The sequence below is a fragment of the Helobdella robusta genome (assembly GCF_000326865.2).
Source record: "Helobdella robusta unplaced genomic scaffold HELROscaffold_55, whole genome shotgun sequence".
In the NCBI taxonomy this organism is placed as follows: domain Eukaryota; kingdom Metazoa; phylum Annelida; class Clitellata; order Rhynchobdellida; family Glossiphoniidae; genus Helobdella; species Helobdella robusta.
The window spans coordinates 162,088-186,446 of NW_008705295.1; the positions used below are offsets into that span (position 1 = coordinate 162,088).

At 32.1% G+C, this 24,359-nt stretch overlaps 3 protein-coding genes across 3 annotated transcripts; all 3 read left to right on the top strand.

Annotated features, from left to right (window-relative positions):
• Positions 1–4,127: 4,127 nt before the first annotated feature.
• Positions 4,128–4,701, top strand: HELRODRAFT_87006 (hypothetical protein; the record flags this gene model as incomplete). Its single annotated transcript, XM_009028356.1, has 2 exons — positions 4,128–4,203; positions 4,466–4,701. The coding sequence occupies 2 exons, from the start codon at positions 4,128–4,130 to the stop codon at positions 4,699–4,701; spliced, it is 312 nt and encodes a 103-aa protein (XP_009026604.1).
• Positions 4,702–7,868: 3,167 nt separating this feature from the next.
• Positions 7,869–16,023, top strand: HELRODRAFT_86941 (hypothetical protein; the record flags this gene model as incomplete). Its single annotated transcript, XM_009028346.1, has 10 exons — positions 7,869–7,940; positions 8,464–8,685; positions 8,761–8,976; positions 9,157–9,348; positions 9,421–9,628; positions 10,732–10,840; positions 13,446–13,536; positions 14,614–14,701; positions 15,505–15,669; positions 15,725–16,023. Coding segments are annotated over 10 exons (1,662 nt in total), but the record flags the coding sequence as incomplete, so codon positions are not given.
• Positions 16,024–19,298: 3,275 nt separating this feature from the next.
• HELRODRAFT_179547 (hypothetical protein) lies at positions 19,299–23,802 on the top strand (the record flags this gene model as incomplete). The annotated part of the gene is made up of 6 exons (XM_009028378.1): positions 19,299–19,322; positions 20,492–20,589; positions 21,230–21,323; positions 21,912–22,195; positions 22,265–22,497; positions 23,414–23,802. 6 exons carry the CDS (start codon positions 19,299–19,301, stop codon positions 23,800–23,802), a joined length of 1,122 nt encoding a protein of 373 aa, XP_009026626.1.
• Positions 23,803–24,359: the final 557 nt, after the last annotated feature.

A 24,359-nucleotide genomic window follows, 5' to 3' on the forward strand; every position in this document is an offset into this window, starting at 1 on the left:
TTATTCTTCCCATTATAAGTTTTCAACAAGAGCGGCATTAAAAACGCAAGCACATGCTTTGCATTTTACGAAAGGAATCGCTTACTTGCTGCTGGCAATGAATTAAAATAAAGCACCTGACATGAACGTTGTTTGCGTTATCATTTTCTCATTTTAGCTGTCACTGATTACTAACTTTAGGCAGTGCTGCTTTGCCAACGGTTGAATTTATATTATATTTGGGAGAACACGATAAAGCAAACCGGCCTATTAGTGTCGGATCTGGACAACGTTGATGGGAGGACGGGAGGCCAAAATTTGAAAAAATTGACATTTTTTTAAATTTGACGGTGGGGGGTCAAGAAATTTACCAAATGTTTGCTAGTGTGGCTTAAATTAGACTAGCGACCTTTTTTGACTTATCATGCAAACAAATTTTTGGGCATTTTTTACTAAAAAATTGTGTTTTCCTGTCTAAAAATCTAGCCTAAACCCCCCACCCACATTTCTAGATACACCACCGCAGCCTATACTACCATGATTGCAGGTGATTATAATGATCCAGATGCTTCCAGGGTAAACGTTGACTTCATGTCTTGACTAAATAAAAAAGTAAATGTATATGGGGTGGCGTATATCAAAAAGTTTGATATCCATGATTTCGTTTAGGCTTATTGTTGTTGTTGTTGTGATATCATTTATTTACTATGGGGTTGTGTTCAATTGTTTTCATGGAAGGCTTTTATAGGTACAATATCGAAACCATTGTTTGCTTGTGGAGATTAAACGATATTGATGTTTCTAACTAACTCTTTGCATTGGAGCTCATTCACACAAGAACAAGTATAGAATGGTTTAACTTGAAAAACTTTCCGTAATTTTCATATTAAATTGAACAACTAAAGGCTTTTAATCTGCAAAAAAAATGCAAGCGTGTGATACATTTAATTTAATTTAATGTGTCTCCAAAAGATTCTGTGAGTTTAATAATAACTTGAAAATAATTGTAATATGTGGTTGGTTCTAAGAGTATTACATTTTAATTACTTATAAACTCTTCCCATTCGTGATGGAGACGTTTGTTATTTATGAAGAGTTAGAATGGTAATAACCATTGTAGGTTGCAGTATATACGCACAGCATCGCCTTCCAATGAGTCACATAGTAAAACTTATAGAGTAAAAGTTTATAACTTTTTGCATTTTCATGATGTTCATCAATATTTTCTTACAGGAATGATGTACGTAGACCGTGTTATATATATATAAATTAATTTTTATAAAAATTGTGTTACAAATATAGTATTACATTACATACATACACAAACAAATTAGAATACTCAATAAACGAATAAAAACAAATATATACATAAATTTATATTCATATTAATATATATTCTAAAATTAATATTAAAATTCCAAATATTTAAATTGATTAGATTTGGAGCCAATTGGAGAAATAGTGACGATAAATGAGAGCATAGGGATAGAGTTGTATGCAGGTAGGTATAAGTTTGCATGCTTTGTATGCTGAGCATCGTCGGATCTTTTACGATGAAAAGTTCAATTTGCATCTCTTTCAATGATTATATGCATTGAAAGTTTTTTCAAAAACAAACAAGCGTTGATATTACACATTAAAAAATTTTTGTGCGGTTAAAATTTGACGGATTATTACAAATCTTTCAGGTATTTAAACATTTTTCTATTTGATGATGTAATTTGTCTTTAGAAGTTTAGATTTCATAAATTTTTTGAAACTAAACTGTTTTATAAAGAATGGTTATCATTGAAAAAAAATTTTAAAAATTAAGTTTTATTTCATATATACATTAGACATGTATAATCAAACAAAACTATTAATCATTGCATCTTGCTAATATTGTAATCTTTTTTATATTTAGATTAACATGCAACATCGTTTTCTTTATGTTATATAAAGTTTGTTAGGTACAATTGCAACATTTCGATGTTGAAATTCTTAAAATGAAATATTATTTATGCAGTTTATCTTATTTTTTTTACCTTATCAGTTTCATTGCGAATTGAATATTACCTTATAGTAAAGTAACTCATTCTGATGCTGATTTGCAGTTTATTCTGCTTTAAATCCTTGAAATATTATTTTTAACTTTAGTTGATCTTGCCTTTACTTTGAAAATTGTCAAAATATTACGTTCGAGATGGTAAATGAATAATAATGGACAGATGTCCGATGCGAAAACCTTAAAAATTAAGACTGTTTTAGTTTTTAGTCAACATAAACACGTAAAAACATTTGCATCCAAGATCAAAAATTTAAATAGAGAATTTATTGACTATTTCTGTAAAATGTGTCGCTCAAACGAAATAACGGGCGCATAAACAGTTCTAAAAATACAGAAACGTTGTAAATAGTAACGGGGCATAATGTTGGCTAGGCACAACAAATTTATTTGGTTGATCGTTTCAAGAACTCTGAAGACTTTGTTGGCACATTTCTCATTCAGTCTTTATGGTCATTTTTTGGTCGAAATACAACTAATAAATCAAAAGATTTACTCCTTCGATGCTGTTTAAATTATTAACAAACTATGGACTTATCAGACAGATTGTCAAAATTAAGTTGGAATAGCAGGTTATTATACTTCAACCAGTATGACCGGCAAATTTCGACTTCAGTTCACATTTCACGACGATGCTTGGCAATGAATATTCAACAACATGCTAGCTGCCGGAGTTCTTAACACAAACACACACACTTATTAATTTAATTAACCAACAACTTCATGTAAGAACAAAAACATTTTTCTATGACAAACGGTGACAAACAATAGCCGAAAAATAATTTTCATGTTTGTTATTGAAAATCAAATAATTCAATAACGTAAAAAAATAAGAAAAAATCGTCAACGAACTTAATGAACCAAGTGACGAGTTGAAACTCGTTGCTTGTAAAACGAGAAGCGTAAACGCGAATAAAGTAACGCTGATGATTAATAATATCTATAAACATTTATATAAACCTATAAAAATATATATATATGTTCCAATATAAAATTAATTATTATTCTTTTTTGTAATAATAAAATTTTTAGCTGACAAATATTAATTCGTAGATAAGCTCGAATGGGTGGCAAAAAACACATTGATTTGTATTCGTGCTACTAACAACACAACACAACGCATGCACTGTTAGTAAGTAGCCTGGTTCTCACTCAGATGTTATAAGAACACATCAATAAAACTTTCATTGAACATTATAATTAAAAGCAATACAGGTGTTAAGCGCACATGTACCTGAATGTTTAAATGTCTCAAAAAAATGAAAGACATTCTATAAAGCGGCCATATAGGTATAAATAATGGCGAAAGGCCATAATGCACATATTATTTCATGCTGAGTTAATTTAAAAGCAATAGAGTTGGGATATCGATTGGATTATCGACCGTTTTCCCGAAATAAGTTTGGGGTAAATAACAAATTTCACTTACATATGTTACCAAAAACAATAAACATTTTAATTATATATCATCTGATGAGAAGCAATTATAATTAGCGATATATAAATAACAAATTACAGTTACAATCTGCAATATTACGATGTCATCCGGGCATGTAGTCATATTCACTCACGATGTTTGCTCAAGTTGATGTTAATCGTTTATCATTGATTCCAGCATGTCTCTTTCTTCTCAGATTAATAGTGTTGCCAGAAGTTCTTACTTTCATCTACTCTACGTTGAATCAACCAAAACTTTTGTCTTCACTACTTCTATTGGAGCTGTTCTGTCTCTGAACCCATTTCAACGTGAACAAAATTCAATTCAAAACCATTTCATCGCAATTGTTTGCTTATCGTAGCCTTATTGATCAAGATCTTAGAGCAAATGCATGTTTCTATTTTTCAGCTGCGCATAGTTTTTGCTGAAGTTTTCACTGTTTTAATGGCGCGAATATGTGATGTGTCTTAACAATGTATTCAAATTATAAATCAGTCTTTTACAAGACCTCATATTTTCATGTAGCAATTTGCTTTTTTAAAAAAGGTTCCAATATCTTACAACCTGTTTTATTTAAGTGAAATATTCTTATAAATAATTGTTTATAATCTTGTTTAAAATCATTTTAAAATGTTCCACTGTACTTCATCAGTTCAATCAATTTAAATGCCAGTGAGGCGTGGCCACATAGCTCCCCAGAATACATTCATCGACACCATCATCAAAAAATTTGACGGGCAAAGTTTGTTGTTTCAGTTTACAAACAAATTATTTTTTAGATATTTTATCGATGACATTTGTTTGTAAATTTTTAAAATTTATAACGGTTGTAACATTTTTTCATATGGTGGCCTAATATAACTACTATTAATCATATTTTCATCTTCAAGCATGTTTCCTTCAAACCCAATTTCTTCGCGCCATAACGTAATTTTTTTTAAATTGAAACTTGGCGATAGCCAATGCCAAAGAAAGTTGCGACCGAAATTTGAATTTTCTTTCAGATCGGAATTTTTTAATAGCCAACGCCCAAGTGGATGGGAAACCAATTATATACTGTAACGATGGATTCTGTGAATTGTCTGGCTACAGTAGGGCTGAAGTTATGCAGAAATCGTGTACTTGCGACTTTCTTTACGGTCCCCTGACTGCTGTCAACTCAATAAAAAAGATGTTGGAAGCTCTGGCGGGCACAGATGAAAGACAAATCGAAGTTTTTCTTTATAGAAAGAATGGTTAGGAAATCTGGTATTTGTTTAACGTAAAATTGAATAAGCGTGTTTTATATATTTATGTCGTGAAACCAGCAACTATTTTGATCGTAAAATTTCACATGCATTTAATATAATAACTTTAGGTTATATTTGTTGCAAACTTTCATTGAAGGATCCAAATTTTTGTGTAGTGTCTTGGTTGCTCCGGTGAAAAATGAAGCAAACGAAGTTATTTTGTTGATTGTAAATCTGGAAGACATAACTGATGCTCCCATCAAAACGAATTTGGCATCGAATTTTTATAAAAACGGTATGTACACGTCTTATACACTTAATAATTGAAATATCTGGTTTATATTGCTACAAAAACTGTCTGCAAAATATGTCATAGAGTGAAAATTGACTTACTCAAAGAGAAAAATATATCTCTCACCCATATAGTGCAATTTAGACAGGTTTTTCGTGGTATTAAGTTGTCCAAGCAATATTAGCAAACATAGACTGAAACCTTCATGTTAAATTTATGGAAATTTTTCAATCATCTCCACGTTTTTTGCTATTTTATGTTGAAACTGTAATTTGCTTTCGAAAAATTGTACAAATCAAATGCTCTGCCTCACTCTGAATTATTTGATTGCAATATGTGCTAGTGCTTTGACACCTAAGTCTGTGTTTTTGAACATCCCATACCCAAGTGAGTGGCTTGGACATTTTGTTAGACACATGTTGTTTAAAAAGATACTTATTGTTAGGATAAATTGTTTTAAAAATCCATTTTTCTCTATGAGAAAAAAAATCTTAATTTCTTTTAATGAAAAACATTTATTTGGGGCGTCCGATACTGACTTAAAATAACTCCAACACAAAACTGCCGTGGGGGTGTTTTCATTGTTAACAACGTTATTTATAATAAAACATTCAGTTGGAAAAATATCCAATCTGACATGAAAGAAGTTAACAATTTACCACCGCGGAATAGAAGGGAAAAACATCACGCCAACCCCTTCGTCGACAGACTTGCTTCATCGAAACTTATAATCATATGTTTAAATTTTCAAAAATATTTTTCACTTTTCTCTAACGTTTAAACATGTGGTGTATCTATATTAATATTCAAATAATATTCATATTTTTCATTAGACGACAACAGTCGTTTTATGCAATGCTTCTCAAGTGTCTTCACGAGAAAGAGGCGCGGTGAAGCGGGTAGAAACATAAAGAGCTTTCTTTCAATGCCAAGCAGCAAAATTTACAGTGAAATGAAACGACCTCAGACCTCAAATCCAACTCAGGAAAAAATCGCTTTCTTAGACGTTACTTCGTTGGAAGAAAATAAATCAAAAAGATACAAAGATCTGGAGGATGGTGTAACTGAAGAATCTGAAGATAAAACAATTGAAAATAAACATTCGGACGAAGTTTATACTTTGTCGGGATTTCCAAGTAAGAATATTAAACGCAATCTTTCAAATTCAACAGACAACTATTAATATTTCTCATCAGCACAACTACATTTAAGCATTCAATTCAAATTAATTGCGTTTACTATAATGAAACTAATCGATGACATTTTCTAACTATTGAAAAAAAACAACGTCATGTAACTAAAAAAAATTGTACAATTTTATTTATTAATCGAAATTTTTTATAAAATGTTTCAACTTTAAAATTTTCACTAAAATCTTTAAAACTTATCTGTTTTACGTGAATGATCTTTGTGTTCATTCGAATTTTTCTGTGTTTGACTAAGGTCCGGCTGGAGTATAGGTTAAAAGTTTTTAATTCTTATCAATTGTATTTGGTTGATCTATGAAAAAAGTTATAAAACAATTTGCCTAAGCACTCTAAATTTTTAGATAGTGAATTCACTGATCGGTTGCGAAGATTTTAAAAACGTCACTTCTCCATGCAACAGCTTCACGTTCAATAATTAAAAATAGTAAAATAAATAATTATTAAACATATACATGAACAAAAAAGTTTAACAAATTAGCTAGACATTATACAAAAAGTAACGAAAATTTCATGGAAAACACAAACATCACAGCAGTTATGAGAACCAATTATCATAATTATAACTTACGAATACATTGCTGTGCACCAGCAGTTGCTGCATTCAAGTACTTCTTGATGCATTAAAATATCATAAAAGCTAATTACCTAGGATTACTCACGAGATTTTCTGACTTAGCGCTAACTTTCTCTTCTGTATATCTTATGCATTGTATGTATGTTTAATAGGCACATCAATTTTCCCTATCCTCTCCGTTATAATTAGCATGGTATTGTAATTTAATGAATGGTGATATCAAATTAAAAAAAGTTTTGTGTTTCGCATTAACGAAAAATTTGGTTGGCCATATATTTCGGTTCTATAAAGCTCAATTTTTTTTAAATGATGAAATAAAAGTTGGAGAAGAGAAAAATATCAAAAATAAAAAAATCTAATAAGAACTTTTGCATATGTTAAGTTGTAATAAAGAGAACCCGCATTAACGACTAATTATGACGATGTTTATTTGCTTTATAATACAATAGTGGTTTATTTGTTGGCAATTCTGAGAGAGAATAAGCATATATTAAAGAAAAATACATGTGAATCTGATTCATAAACTTTTGTAAGTAAATGACATGTGGGTGTATTCGAACCTGGGCAACTGAATAGGTTACTCACCATCCTGCAGTAAACCTAATTAAATTACAGAACAAAACATTAAATAAAAAGTTGGATAACTCCAAAATTCAGTTAATTCAAAAACGTGGCGCTTTATAAATGATATTATTATTATTATTATTACCAACTACTTAGCAATAAATTATTATTATCAACAACTTAGCCATAATATCAGCGCATCAAAGTTTAACGGTTCAGCGTTATCTATTTTGTGCATTCATATTTCTATGATTAATTTTGTAATTAATTAAATACAACTATTTTCCGTTAGGTGAAAATTCTCAAAGAACAAATTCCTTTCCAAGCAACCAACTGCCGAGTGAATCGATTAGCACATCTTTGAAATCGGAATCGCCTTTAACTGGAGCTTCGATAGACACTTCCAGACTGAGTTTTGATTATCCTTTAAACCCTGCTATATCTTTTCAAAACTATCAACAAACCCGCTCGTTTCAGCAACACAATCCAAATCCAAGTAAAACCAATGATAGTAGTAATAATTTCCACTCGCTGTTTGTCTCTTCGGATAAGCACAACTACATCTATCCCGTCCCGCCGTTCAAGCATAACGTGACAGAAAAAGTGGCCCAAGTGAGTCTATTTTATTATAAAAGCTAGCCAAGTTTCTATTGGGCAATAAAATCGTTCACCATTTTTATCGTTATTTTTTATGCGCCAGCTTATAACATTTAAAACACATCGCTGCGTAGGTATTGCCAGAATTCACTTTTGCGGCAAAGAATTCAATATATAATTATAGAAAATTGAGAATTAAAATATTTCTCCAAACAATGGACGACCAAAATAGACGGTTGCCTCATTCCAAATAATTGAAGGCAAAAAATGCTTTGCCCCTCCCAGGTTAGCTCCTACAAGTGCCTGGTTTCAAAATGTGCATAACTTTGCAATTTGCAAAAATTTTTCAATTATTCATGTAACCGAATGACGTGCCGGAGAAATACTTCAACTTTTGCAAGTCGTTTTTGAGTGTAAAGTTTTCTTTTTTGCTATGCAAACCAAAATTTTAATTACTAATAACAAATTATTTGTAGATACAAACTTACAAATAATAAAACATTCAAATCAAAAAATAATTTCATTATTGCTGATGTAGGTTTTATCCCTTGGAGACGACGTTTTGCCAGAATACAAACTACAAATTCCGAGAGCCCAACATTTAACCATCCTACATTATTCCCCATTCAAAGCCATGTGGGATTGGATCATTCTCATTCTCGTCTTGTACACAGCAATATGCACACCCTACGTTGCAGCTTTCCTACTGAGTGACAACGAGAAAAGAAAATTAAGCGGAAGCGCTCTTGAGCGATATAAGGTTGGCCAGCTACATTTTTTCGTCATTGTTTGCAATGAATAAATTAAAATCAATAAATGCAAATGCACGTTTCAGCAAAAGGATCCGCTGACAATAATCGACCTGATCGTGGACATCATGTTTATAATTGACATTTTCATCAACTTCAGGACGACCTATGTTAATAAGAACGAAGAAGTCATTACAAACGCAGGCAAAATAGCAATTCATTATTTCAAAGGTTGGTTTATAATTGACATGGTGGCAGCCATTCCCTTTGATCTTTTGCTTTTTGGATCGAATACAGACGAAGTAAGCCTAAGTTGTCAGTCTCGTAACTTTAGTTAAGATCTGACTAGCTATAAGTATTTGATTTAAATGATGTTTTACAACTATTTCAATATATATATATATATATATATATATATATATATATATTTATATATATATATTTTTTGATTGGTGAAATGCATTAATTTACAAATGTTTCAGACAACAACCCTTATTGGTTTATTAAAAACAGCGAGACTCTTACGACTAGTCAGAGTAGCTCGCAAACTGGATAGATATTCCGAATATGGAGCTGCTGTGCTAGTTTTGTTGATGGCAACATTTGCTCTAATTGCGCATTGGTTGGCGTGCATTTGGTATGCCATAGGAAATATAGAAAGATCAGATTCCAACGTAAGTTTACAAAAAACAATGTTTTGTCTTGCTTGCACACAGTAAAGAACAATATAATGATATTAATCTTAGGGTCCTAGGATTGGTTGGTTGGATGAGTTGGCTAAAACAACAAATCAGCCTTACAGTAATGAAACGCTAAGTGGTCCAAGCCTCCAATCGAAATACATAACGGCTTTGTATTTTACGTTCAGCAGTTTGACGAGTGTTGGTTTCGGAAATGTGTCACCAAACACAAATTCAGAAAAAGTTTTTAGTATCTGCGTCATGCTCATTGGATGTTTGTACAGATTTAAAATTTTTTATAATTAAAATTTTTACTAGACGCAGTTAATTAATTAATTTTTGTTTATTAATTAACCGTTTTTAGTTAGATCTAGAAAAAATATTGTTCTGGGCCTATCTTAAAATGATGGCTGCCTTAAAGTTAAAAAAATTTCTGTAGACCAGTTTATATAATATATAATTAAATTGCATTATATTTGTTGTTATTGCAAATCAAATATTTTTATGTAATTTTAAATGCAAAGGTTGATTTGTTGGTACCTAGAAATGTACAGCACTATTTCATTTTTGCACCTGCTCATTCGCTGGATGATCAGCCAAACAAACACGCTGATGTAAAAGGTTAATTAAGTTGCACATGCAACTATCAGACAGAACGATTATTATTAACGTTATTTATTTTCGATCCGACGTTAATGACTAACTTGAACAAATAATATAAAGGCGCGAATTGGTTTTCTATTTCTGTTATTCACGTCTGCACCTGCCTACCACTGTCTGAGTTACTCCAATGAGAATGCCCACTTTGAAAAGGTACAAAATGTACTCCGCTAGTCTATTTGGGTTAAGTTGTATTTGGTTGTGTATCTGCAAAGTAGAAAAAATAGATATAGAAAAGAAGTGCAATACTTTTTCAACTTTTTTTTCAAATTGATTGTTTCCAACGAATTCAATATTTGAGTTTGAAAATGAGTATATAGATATAAATAGTCATAAAAGAAAATTCACACCCATGCAGACACACACGCACTCGCGCACGCACGCACGCACGCACAAACGCCGTAGTTATCTTTCGCTCATTTTAGAGAGCTGTGCTGCCAGTTTGAACATGTTATTTTCCCCCGTTTGTATTGATTTGATACAAACAAACCAAATAAAACAAACTCATGATAAAGTTTAATTCGTGAAATGAATTTATGTTACTTAATTGTTTTAAATTAGCCACCAATATCGATTATAAGCTAAAGAACTATTTATTAAAAAATGAATTTGATATTATAAACCAAATTTTTTTTGAAAATATGCATCTCAAAACAGAACAGAACATAGTAGTCGGGTGCATGCTGCCGATTTTAAAAATAAAATAATGCTTTTCAGCTTTGATGTATGCAAGCATATTTGGAAATGTAAGCGCCATAATCCAACGTCTCTACTCTGGCACGGCCAGGTACCATACGCAAATGCAGAAGGTCAAAGAATTCATCAGGTTCTTTTAAATGGCATATAAATTTTTTTCTTCATAATTTTGACGTTAATTTACTAATATGAATAAATAACTGTTGATTGTCAATTCATGAGAATAACTCTATAACTCGTGTTTTTATTATTTTTTCCCTTTTATTATGGATTTGATTGCAATTTTTTTACTTTCATGTAGTTTTCATTTTCGTTCTGATGTAGGTACACGTAAGTGTGTTTATAACAATGCAATGCAATAACTTTAAAATCATCATGCCTCTCCTATTTTAGAGTAATTTTTTTAGATTTTTAAGCTACAAGCTCTTTTTATTTATTATGTACATCAACACACACACACACACACACATACACACACACACACACAGACATACACAGACACACACACAAGACTCCACACGTTAGTTTTAGCTCGTGAATTTTTGCAAGACTCGCACTATTCGCCCTCAAGCCGTCTTCAAAGCCTAAGATTTTTTATTATTAAATGATATTATAAAACTAAATAACTAAATAAAAAGTTGTAGTTAAATATATTTTATTCAGTTATATGCCTGGTAGGGGAGCGGTGGATGCGTTGAGAATGTTGCAGGAGAATTATAGAAAGAAGAAACGAAGATTGTACATGTGTTTTGTGGATCTAGAAAAGGCTTTTGATCGAGTACCGAGGAAGGTCATTGAATGGGCGTTGAGGAAGAAAGGAGTGAATGAGAGACTTGTTAAAGCTGTGATGCAGCTGTATGAAGGGGCAAAGACAAAGGTGAGGGTTGGAAGGGGGATGTCGGACGCTTTTAGTGTTAAGGTAGGAGTGCATCAAGGATCAGTGTTATCACCGTTTCTGTTTGCAATTGTGATGGATGTTGTGTGTGGAAACATAATGGAGGGGTTGTTATTTGAGATTTTGTATGCAGATGATTTAGTCTTGATGGCTGATAGCATGGAAGAATTGCAGTTAAAATTTGACAGATGGAAAAGTGTTATTGAAAAGAAAGGGTTAAAAGTTAATATTGGTAAGACGAAGGTAATGGTGAGTGGGGAAGGTGGGGAGCGAGTGATAAGTAAAATAGACCCCTGTGGGGTATGTGACAGGAGAGTGAAGGCTAACTCGGTATTGTGTATAGGATGTCAGAAATGGGTGCATAAGAGATGTAGTGGTGTGAGGGGGGCACTGAAAAAGGTGGAAGGCACGTTCAAATGTAAGAAGTGTGTTCATGGTGTGATTAATAGGACGGACGCAAGGACGGGGTTGAGTGGTGGTATTGAAAGAGTGGAAAGCTTTGTTTACTTAGGAGATAAGCTCAACGCGGATGAAGGATGTTTGAGCGCAGTTACGGCTAGAGTTCGTGTGGGATGGATGAAATTTAGGGAACTGGGTGGGGTATTGTGTGGAAAGAAATGATCAGTGAAGATGAAAGGGAGGGTATATAAAGCATGTGTGAGAGCAGCGATGGTATATGGTGGTGAAACTTGGGTGTTGAGGAGAGAGGAGGAAAGTGTACTGCAGAGGGCTGAAAGAGCTATGGTGAGGATGATGTGTGGGGTTAAAGTGAAGGATAGGAGGAGTAGTACAGAGCTGATGTCGATGATGGGACTGAATGAGGACATTGTGACATTGATAAGGAGATCGAGATTGCGGTGGTATGGGCATGTGTTGAGAAGGGATGAAAGGGTCGGGATTAGGCGAGCGTTGGAGTTCGAGGTTGAAGGAGTGGTAGGAAGGGGTCGTCCGCGATTGGGATGGAGAGAGCAGGTGGAGAAGGACTGCGTGATACTGAGGCGAGTGACAAATGTGGATGGCGTCGAGGGGTATTTCGGTTTCATCATAGGTAGCCAAACGGCAACCCCCGATCTCGGGGAAAATGTCGTCTAAACGTGTGTTGTTGTTATTCAGTTATATGTTTTGAATTACAAATATAAAATGTCAGCACTGTATCGACTTGTTACCGATTAAAATTGCAAAGAAGATTTTGGAAATCATGTGTTAACCAGTTGCGGATCTAGAGTTGAGCAGTGAGGAGTATTTTAATGAAAGTCAGGAAACAATTTTAGGTAGAGAATCGACCAAAAATTGGACGTGATAAATAAAAAAAAGTCCGTCAGTCTCACTACCACAAATTTCGGCCTCACCATCCCGTGAATATTTTGGCCTCACCATCCCATGAAAATTTTTGCCCCCGTGAAAATTTTGGCCTCCGTCGTAAAAACTTGAACATTTTCAAAATTTTGGTCTTCTCCCTCGTCAAAGTTGTCTAGATCCGTCACTGATGTTAACTATAAGTAGAACCAAATAAATGAATAAGAATTTTCATCGATTGCGATTTCAATTATGATAATAACTGCACTAGAGAATAACGATTTAGGAAGTTAAAAAATACGCGATACATCCGTCTGCCACAAAATGTAAACGGGAATCATGCAAAGAATGCTCCAATTTAGAATATCACATACTCAAGATAAAAATTCAAAAAAATTTGTGCAACTCTAAAAATCAGTTACTTCAAAAGCGCTGCCCTTCATAAATTGCATTCTTCTTTTTTTATTATTATTGTTATTATTATTTATTATTGTTATTATTATAATGACGCATGTCTCAAGCAGCAACGTAATGTTTTTCAAAGGTTCCATCAGATACCAAATCCTCTGAGACAGAGATTGGAGGAGTATTTCCAGCATGCTTGGTCTTATACCAACGGCATCGATATGAATATGGTAAGATTATATATATATATATATATATATATATATATATATATATATATATATGTATATATTATATATATATGTATATATATATATATTATATATATATAATATATATATATATAATATATATATATATATGTATATGTATACTATTCATATATATAATTCTTAGCAGCGTTCCAGCAGTGCATTTTCAGTATATTTGAAATCGACTTTCAAAGTTTTTTTTAATTTTCCGTTTGCTTTCCTCATATTTTTATTTCCTCCAACTGAGCTATTTTTCTAAAAATAACGTTTCATCTTTCATAAGTTAGGCTATTCGGTTAATGGCTGTCTAATTAGAAACATTTTGGCAGATATGTATGAATGTTTTTTCCATTGTAATGAACCAAACCACCTGTTGCACTCTTGTGTGCGTGCGTGCGTGTGTGTGTGTGTTATTTAAATGTTATATCATTTAATTATTATGATTTTTTAAATGAATACTTATCTAATCATGAATAATTTTAGTTTTAAGTTTAAATTTCAGTCCATATGGACAGCAATGTAAGACTTGTTAATTGATTTTAGAAATTCTAGCATAGCGCCTGATTTTTATGGTTTGCTAAAACTTTTATTGAAATAGACGCCCACAAATACATACTTATGTTTCCAAAGTTTCGATGCAAGCATTCGTGGAGCCAAATATTTAAAAATGATCTTCTAAAAACATCTGCTAACAAACGGGCATGGTGAACGCTCGCCCCACCTCAGCCCAGCCACCGTTAATGAAATTAACGTAATTAGCGCTTTACGGCCGATGATAATTAAATAAGCGAGTCTGAGACGAGACGTTCAACTCAATAATGTGGATGAACGATTTTTTGTAATTAAATAAGCAATCTGAATGAAGGAATCGGCGCAAATTTAATATTTACGCTCGTTCGATCCATCAAGAGCCAATGACGTTACAGCATTATTATGTATTCAAAAGAGTTATTAAGAAATATTTCTAGTGTGTTGTACGTACAACTAAACACATTAAACACAATATTAAATATAAAAATTAAAGATATTAAACGCATGAAACATTTAATTTGACAGGTTCTCAAAGGCTTTCCAGACTGCTTGCAGGCCGACATATGCTTGCACTTGAACAGAGTTTTACTGCAGAACTCCCCGGCGTTTAAAGGTAAACATTAATTTTGAGATTTATTATTTTTATGCTATTTTGTTTTGACTTTATTTCCATGCTTTCAATTGCGTCAATGCGTTCTAAATGTATGTTTGTCAGGTAGATCTCTTCCCATGCAAACCACTATGAAATTTTGCTCTTAGCAATTTGCGTTCGATCTATGTGTATGTTTTGTTCAATGGAAGGAGATAAAAATCCTAATCTCATTGACTCTGCTCCTCTATAGTCTTCAACTGATCTTAGTTATAGTTTCAGTTGATTGTGTCTTCGTTTCTTAATTATTCATTTCGGTGGTCTCCAGTCTGCAATCGCATAGTTACAAATAGTGGCGTAGTTATTTTAAAAAGCGTCCGTGTCGAACCCCTCACTTGAGTCCCTTGACTGAAATTTATACATTTTGGCGCCCTTATAAAAAAAACTGCTAATTTGTTTTTCAGCTTTCTACATTTAGTTTTCATAGACAGTGTTTTATTTTAACTGAATTTAATTTATAAGTCGTGAAAACTAAAATAGTTCGATTGATGTGCGAGCACGTTTCAGCAGCTTTTTCAGTATTAAATTATTAAATCTTAAATTTACTTGCTTAAATCTTCCTCTATGGGCACCTGCTATGTCATCCGCCTTATACCTTTCAATACGTGTTTGAATGTTTCTAAATTTATAGGCTAGTCTTTTTCCAGCTTTCCATTTTTTATAAGAGGTTGAATATTTTTAAATAAATGAAAATTGTAATTTTTTAAAATTTTGCGTTGCCTTATATTTTAATTTGTTATTTGAAAATTATTCCCCAACGACTTAAGGAGCAAGTCCAGGGTGTCTGAGAGCCTTCTCGATGAAATTCAAAACAACCCATGCCCCTCCCGGCGACACCTTGGTGCACAGAGGGGACATCCTTGATGCATTGTATTTTGTGTCCAGGGGGTCTATTGAAGTCTTGAAGGATGATGTCGTTGTTGCAATATTAGGTTGGCTTAGCTGTCAATAGAGTTATTTTGAGTTTCCTAGTTGCATTTGTTTCAGGAAAGGATGATGTCTTTGGAGAGAATGTCTGCAAGCATGAGACAGTTGGAAAATCGAGTTGCAATGTTCGATCGTTAACCTACTGCGATCTTCACAAGATACACAGAGATGACCTGCTGGACGTGTTAGAAATGTATTCCGAGTTTGCAGAACGTTTTGTAAAAAATATAGAAATTACCTTTGATCTACGAGATGTAAGTAGTTTCTTTGTCAAAACTCAGAATCGATATAATATTTCTCTATTTTACTCTACTAAATATTTTTCTTTAGGAAGAGATATGTTCGGACCACTTATTTGAAAATGTACCAGTCGGTCATAATTACACATTTTTAAAAAATCGAAGAATCTCCAGGCATCCTGTAAATTTTAATAGGGAACATAAAAATTTTGGTTTGTTATCAGTTATAGAAATGTCATTTAATAATTTTTTGTCAAATGTTAAACTAAAATAAGTAATATATTCCTGATATGCTGTTTCTTTGTTTAATACTCTTCAAAATATGGTTTGATAAAACTTTATTATTTTATATTAACCAATATTATTAGATACCTCTAGATCAAATAAAAGAGATTCAACTTCAAATAAGCAAGAATTTTCCCAGGAGCAAGACGCAACCCTAAAGAGTTCAAACATTAATTACCCATTAAATATACGATATTTTCAGAGATTAGCAAACAATTCGTTTTTTGATGAGGCGGACGCCATGAACAGTAGCGAAGAAAACGTAAGTCTATTAGGAATTGGGAATGGTATCCTAGAAATTTCTCCGGAAAAGGCTGAAAATTATCCGGAATTTGAAATAAAAAATATTTCACATTCATTTGACAGTAAAGGGAAGAAAAACATCGCAAGCAAGTTTATTTAAAGATTATTCTATTTCATTTTCCAATGTTTAGAACATTATACAAAATAAATTATAAATTAAATTATACATTAAATATCGCAAGATAGATGGTAATTTTATTAAAATTTTGTAATTATTTATTTTAATAATATTAATTGAAATTTACAGAAAAATTGATCGCCTTGAACAGCATTGTAAATAAAGCGAGAAGATCTAAAAATGAATCCGCTACGAAATACGCTTCTATGGACATCACACCTTATAAAGTCAGCCTATAAAATAAATTTTTAAAATGGGAAAAACATAAATTTGATAAATTATTCAAACCTTTTTATACCTCTCCGTGTCTGACATAAATTTTTGGAATGGAGGTTTAGAATGAATTGAAAAATAAAATGAAAATAATTTCTCATGTTTAAGTAGATGTAGATCTGCCAAGTAAATGGCACGATATAATTTCGTTTATTTGAACATTATATATAGAAGTTATTTTGCTATTTTTGTTATTTTTTACCATTCCAAAGCAAGGGCGGTCTAACAATTATTTTTCAATCGGCTTGTCCTCTTCCAGTTTTGATGGCAAACCAACTATTTCTCATCAAATCAATTCTGTTGGACAAGTTTATGTTAATGATAGCACAAACTTTTATCAAACTGCTCCATCGAAGGGTCTGGAAAACAGATTATCATTGCTATCATTGTGAGTTGACAATAGCTTTCTTTATATTTTGTCGATTTAAGAACAAAATTGATATCTAATAAAAACATAAAACCTATATTTGCTCGTTACAGGCAACTGAAAGACCTTGAAAGAAAGTTAAACTCTGACATGTCTAAAATAATTAAAATGTTGCAACAACAAAATTTTCAAAAATGACTAAATTTATCGTCAACGGAGCGATTTTGAGAGCAGGGAAGTCTTTAAGATTTGTTTGTGATACAAATTGCTTATAAATTACGATGTAAAAACTATTTCTTCAACTCTATATATGCAACTTTGAATATTATATACATGTATAAATAGTTTACAACTGAGAATTATAATTATCATTGTCATATTAGAACGACGTGTTTATATTCATTGTTTTACATCAAATGAAATCCGAAAAAATGTTATTTAATCATTAAGATGCACATCGGGGCAAATGATTTCAAAATGAGTCTATTTATATATTGATTTATTGACAGCAAACACTGAAAATTACGATACACTTTTTGACAACTTTGACGGCTTTTGACAACTTTAACTTCATATTTTCGGCGCGACTTTTGAAAATAAGTTTTACTAATCATACCAAGCACATTGTTTTTTTTCATTTTTTGTAATTGGACATGCGTCAAATTTAGGATTCAAATAGTATTTTATGTCAAGGATCATTTATCAACAACATCAAGTTTTCTGTGTCTTTTTGTTAACTTCCCTAGACCTACAAGAGGTTTTTTACAACTACAACTTACACTTCACAATGTAATGAACGTTCTTCGTTTAAAATAATTTGATCAATTTTTAATTTTTTGGGGCAGTTACGACCATAATGGTGTTGATTTTTTTGAGAATGATAATAAAAATAATTATGACGAGAATATTGTTAAAATTGAGGAAATTGATCGATTATATATATATATATATATATATATATATATGTATGTATGTATATACACGCAGTTATTACTGAATTCCACAGCGTTGTTAATCTAGTTAGATATCTGAAACGTTGGTTTCTTTTTAATATCAACAAATTAAACGAATCTTTAAAAGGATTATTATTCGCAATCTCGAGGAGATATGTTACAAGATTAACAAAGCAAGCAATGCTTTAGAATTCGTTAGCTGCATATCAGAAGGTCTTACTCCTACCTAACTACATATATATATATATATATATATATATATATAATTATTAACATATATAATATATTTATATGTATACACTTATTGTTATATATATATAACTATTAGTTTTTATAAGTCTGGTTAATTTTGCTTTAGACTACTTGTCTAACAAATTTATTAAATTTTCATCGCCACTTCGTTATCAGGATGGCCTGATCTGACGTCAACAGTTGTACACGTGACGTGTTACCATATGTGCTACCACAGGTTGATAAACCAATTAAAAAACAGTTGGCATGAAACTTTACAATTGCGGGGCTGATACTTTAGAACAGCTCTCCTAATGATCTACAAAAACACGAATTGTCTCAGGAAAAATTTAGGATGCTACTGCCATTTGAACATTTTCGCAAAGCATCTTAATGGTTATTGAGCGCCAGTAAAAATTTTTCATTATAATTAATCATAATTAAATGCCAATAATAATAATATACACATAGTCAGACGCATAGATTATACTGGACTCCGTGAGTTCGTGCTTCGAAACTCTGAATGTACCAAAATAAGAAGTCACACTGCAAAACCATGAAGCAAAAAAAACTATAAATGGCTATTTGATAGAACATTAAAACATTTCTAAAACAAAAGAAATTTTAGCAACAACAATATATGAATCCTTATTCATTGATAAAATTATGTCATAGATAAAAATTCATCAAAATTCAATTTCTTCCAACAGAAAATTATGGCCTCTTGCAACACTATGGATGACAAAAAATGTAATTTATGTAAATATACTCATACATAAACACACAAAAACACACACACACACACACACGCCCACACACACACACATATATATACACGAAAGGATATATGATATGATGCACATATATGTACTATGTGTACAAGATTCACGTAAGTAAATCAACTATTTAAATACCAACACGACTTTCATTTCATCCTAAATTTTTTCTTTCTACCATTAGTCTCACGAGAAAGATTTTATTTGCCATCGACACACATTACATTGCGTTAACTAACTAAATGGTATTCATATTCAAGAACTCCATAAACGAGTCAAATTGTTGTTTTGGTTCGACCATCTAAAGTTCGGTATTCATATTAATATCGTTGTAATTTTATTAACTGTTATTATTATTACCACCACCATCCCTGCTAAATCTTGCGCACAGAAACCAAGAGTCCTAGATTTTTTTGAAGTCTACTCTTAAAGTTTTCAATTCATTCAATCAAAATATAGTCTGAGAAAACACGCGAAACTTTTTTCTATTCATTTGAAGGCTATGTTTACTTGAACGCACAAAGGATTGGACGCAAACATTTTTGGTTTATTTTTCATACCGCAATCAAAATTTTTAAAATTAACATTGAGTATATTTGCGAAAATTTTTAATGACTTGTTTGCGATCGGAACGCTAATTTATGCCTATTATTACAAGAAAACATAAAAGAGTAATTAAGCAAACATCAGTTTGAACAGCATGCTTCGTCCACATGTACCACCACACACACACACACACACAAACACACAAACAAACACATGACACGGCGCACGTTCATACTATAAATATATTTGTCGGAGTCGTCTACGAGTTAGCTCAGACGGTAGGAGTGCCATGTCTTCAGTTGTTTGGACTTATCACACTCTAACCTGGCTCGAACGCTTGCATCGTCTGTGTGTGTATATATAAATGTGTATTCACGTTATATGGATATTGAAGCATTTGTGGCACAAATGATTAATTTATAACGTTCAAGTGAGGAACGTTTTCTGAGCGGCTATGAAAATATTGTTGATGTACATTTAAATTAAAAAAATATCTGTCAAAACATAAAAACGGAATTTCAGTGCACAAATTGAAAAGGAAATAATTTAAACCGAAAGAAATTATTATTCAAATCGACAGGCAGTCACAAATAACATAAAAGAATAGCAAGCACACACACTCAGCAAAATAATAATAATAATAATGTCATTTATGAGCGCCCTTAGGCATAGCGTCAGAGGTGCCCGGATAAACAAATGTCCCAACCGCCCCCAATTTATTATATTTGGCACACAGGTATCTTCTGTTTTTTGCTTATCTACCGGATTTCCTCAGGGCTCTGTATTAGGACCAATGCTTTTCACACTTTTCAAATGTCAGCACGGCCACCAAAGGTCTGTTCAAACAGAAGCTGCTTCAATCGCTTTTTAAACGTTTCTATTGATGTTTATTGACGGATGAAGTTCTCGTCAATAAAGTTGAACTGTACTTCTTCTACTGACTTATTTCACTCGTTAGTGATAAGTTTGTGCTTCGTTGTTCTGTGTCCAACTTTCTCATTACTCACCCTGACTTTAAAAAATTTGACCAACTCTAAATCATTTTTCGAAGGAATGATTTTGTATGCTTAAATCTTCATTTCTCACACCAGAAAGAGAGAAAGAGGAAAAGGGAAAAAAAGAGAGGGAAAAGGAGAAAAAGAGAGATAAAAAGAAAAAGTGACGAAAACCAAGAAATAATGCACAATGGGTTTAAGAAAGAAATATAAAGATTAAAAGAGAAACAAAGAAAGAAGGAAATAAAAAAAGAAAATGAAGAGGTCGAGAGAAAAAGAGGAGAGAGAAAAATAAATAGATAAGATACAGATTAAAAATAGAAAAATAGCAAAAAGTAAAAATTAAATAAAAATGAAAGTAAAATAGATACGCAAAATGACGGAAGAAAAAAATGACAGAAGAAAAAAATAAGGAAAAAAACTGAGCTATTTAAAAGCAATACTGCCCTTTTTTACATTTGACAATTAAAATAACAAAGCACCCATTTAAACGCCATTTTAAAGAACCATCTTACCGGCTTAGGAACATTAAACAACTTAGGATTTACAAGTTTCAATGCGTATTCGAACCCAGTATGTCTGTGTTCATGCACAACCTTCAGAGTGCCATCCGACCTAACTTGCCGACATTTCAATGTTGACGCTGCATTAGTGCAATTCAAATACTTCAAACAAACAAGATCTCCTTAGTACTTAATGTTTGCTGTCTTAAAATAGATCAATATTTGCTAAAATTTTTATTCACCAGTAAAATTTGCCTACTAATTTTATGAAAATGTTTTAAAGCTAGCAATTTTTAAAGATCAAATGTAATATAAATAATTAAAAACTTTATTGAAAATTTTGGAGTTTCATCATTGTGTCTTCGAATCAAAATTATAATAATGAAATGGAATTTACTGGTTTGCATTATTTTATTTTATTTTGCTGGAGGCCAAACAGACGTAGCGAAAATATGTAGGAAGGCTGATGTGGTGTTTGTGGTGGATGCATCTGGTAGCGTCAAGTATGCTAACTGGCTCTTGGTTGGTGGATCACTTTGGCGAATTTCCTAAATTTAGCTTTGTTAATAACCAATAAATATTTTTGGCAAATAAATAATAATGAATATTGTTTTTGTAATTTGATAAAAGAAGCTCAATAAAGTTTTATGAAATTTAGGCGCTGCAGTTTGTCCAATCTGTCGTTTCCAACCTGTCAAGCCAGACATCAGATATGAGGTACGGCTTTATAAGGTTTGAATCGATCGCTGAAGAGATGTTCTCACTGGACACTTACAATAACAATACAGCGGCCACTTTAAACGCTATCCACAAAATCGACTATCCATACGACAGAGATACTAACATTTCTGGAGCAATTTGGAAAATGCACGACATGTTTACAAGGAAAGCGCGGAAAGGAGTTACTAAAGTGGGAATATTTATATCTGACGGAGAATCAAAGTAGCTTTTTTTGAAATACATCATTATACAATTAAATTGATATAAATTTAAAATGATAAATTTTTTTAGAATTGATGGTCAATATGTAGCCCAGTATGCAAGAGAGGCCAGGGAAGACAAGATAACAATCATCGTTATCGCGATAACAGGTCTCTGGCTGCAACTGGACGAATTGAAATTAATCGCAAGTGAACACAAACATAAGCAACTTTTACATAATATAACAACTTACTCTGAATTAAACTCGCAACTGGAAGAAATAGTGGCAGACACGTGCCAAGCTACTGAAGACTCAACACCAAGTAACAATTTTCATTAAATAACTAGAAACTTAATTTTGAACGGTGAAGTTAACTTTTTATGTATTGTAGATTTTTATTGCACTTCTGTTTAGTTATGTCATCAAAAGTTCTAACTATGCTTCGTATTATGAAGAAATTATGTTTTAAACTTTTTTTGCAAACTTTAAGGCTGGTAAATGAATCAATTTAAATCAATTGGCCATGAGTTTTTAATCTTGGCGGAAGCAGCAAAAAACATTTTCGCCCCAAAATAAAAAGTATTGAATTGAGGGTACACAAGATTTTGCTTTGCTTAATTTCAATCGAAAAGGCTTGGGACATCAAAAACTCTTTCAAATAAACTGATGAGCTTTCAATCAAACAATTTTCCGTTTTTAGCACCATTTTAAATGTAGTTCGGTCTCGGCAGATATCCAATACAAGTCATTTTTTATGTAATTATGTAATGTGAAATACTGTCAGATTTTGAAACTCTAGCAAGACGATACTTGTTAGCGCAATAAAAATATTGACCAAACCGCTGGAAGCGTTTGCGTCGTTCATACATAATCAGTCACCCAGAGACAGCCAACATTTATTTGCAACCTGATGGTTCCCCGTATAAAATATACTGAATGTGTTTCCTAAATTCGAAGTTTTTATCGGAAAGAATATGCCAAGGCAATTGTAGTCCAAAATGCTAGGATAAGATATTTATCATTATGTATTTAATTTATGTTAAGCATTTGGTGCTTGTCGTTAATAAAAGTAACAAGTGGAAAAAAACAACTTAACATTTTTCTGCACAGGTTAATAAACGTCACTGATATAAATCATATGAAAAAGTAGTTTTTAGTTTATCATTCTTGTTGTTGACGTTTCATTTTAATTTAATTTATAACAAACCATTAAAAATTATTTAAAAATTTTTTTTAAGAGTCATTTTGTGAAGAAAATAAAGATATCTTATTTTTAATCGATGGTTCCATAATAAGCTACCAAGACGTGTTGAAAGTCAAATTGTTTTTAAAAAGTTTTTCGTTAGGTGTCAGTCTCAAAAGCTCACGCATTGGAGTGATTGTTTACTCAAATGTCGTTGAGTACAAAATTCCTCTGAACATTTTCAACTCTTCAACAACTTTCTCTGACATGGTGGACACAATAACCGTGCAGAACAACCAGAGGGCAGATTTAGCTGAAGCTTTAAAAACTGCCGGGAAGATTTTAAATTTGGACTATCGACAGAGGATTGTAATAATTATCACTAACAGAGGTTCGAGTGAGGAGAAGGCTGCGATTGAAAATGCAGTGTTGGTGATCAATTGATGAATCGTGTCTAAATTGAAATTAATTAAAGTTTGTATAAATTTGTTTCAGATTTTTGCGAACCAACATGTACATTCTTGTTGAAATAATGGTAATTGGCAAATGGATAAGTAAATACGAGTTATATCAAGTGGCTAGCTACCCGACCGACCAATCACTTTATTTTCTAAATAGTTACGACGAATTGGTTTCTAGAATTCCGGCTCTTCAACAATCATTTTGCAGAGGTTTCATTTGCTTATTAATTACTTATATTTTTAGTTTATAGACTAATTACGAAAGCTTAATTAGCCAACACTGTAATTTATTTATTTAAATAACGCCCTTACTTAAGCGTTCCCAGGAATTTTTTTAATTTTTTAAAAGAGGCTTTTTCCAGTAAAAGTAAAAAGATTTTGGTTTTGAATTTGAAAAATATAATTGAATAACAAACTAAATAATCATGAACATTTACATTTTCATTTAACGCAAACAATTGTAACATGTCGTAGTGAACCTGTCTGACAATTTAATCCTATGATCAATAAAAATTAAGCTACCTTGCTCGGTGAGTGTGA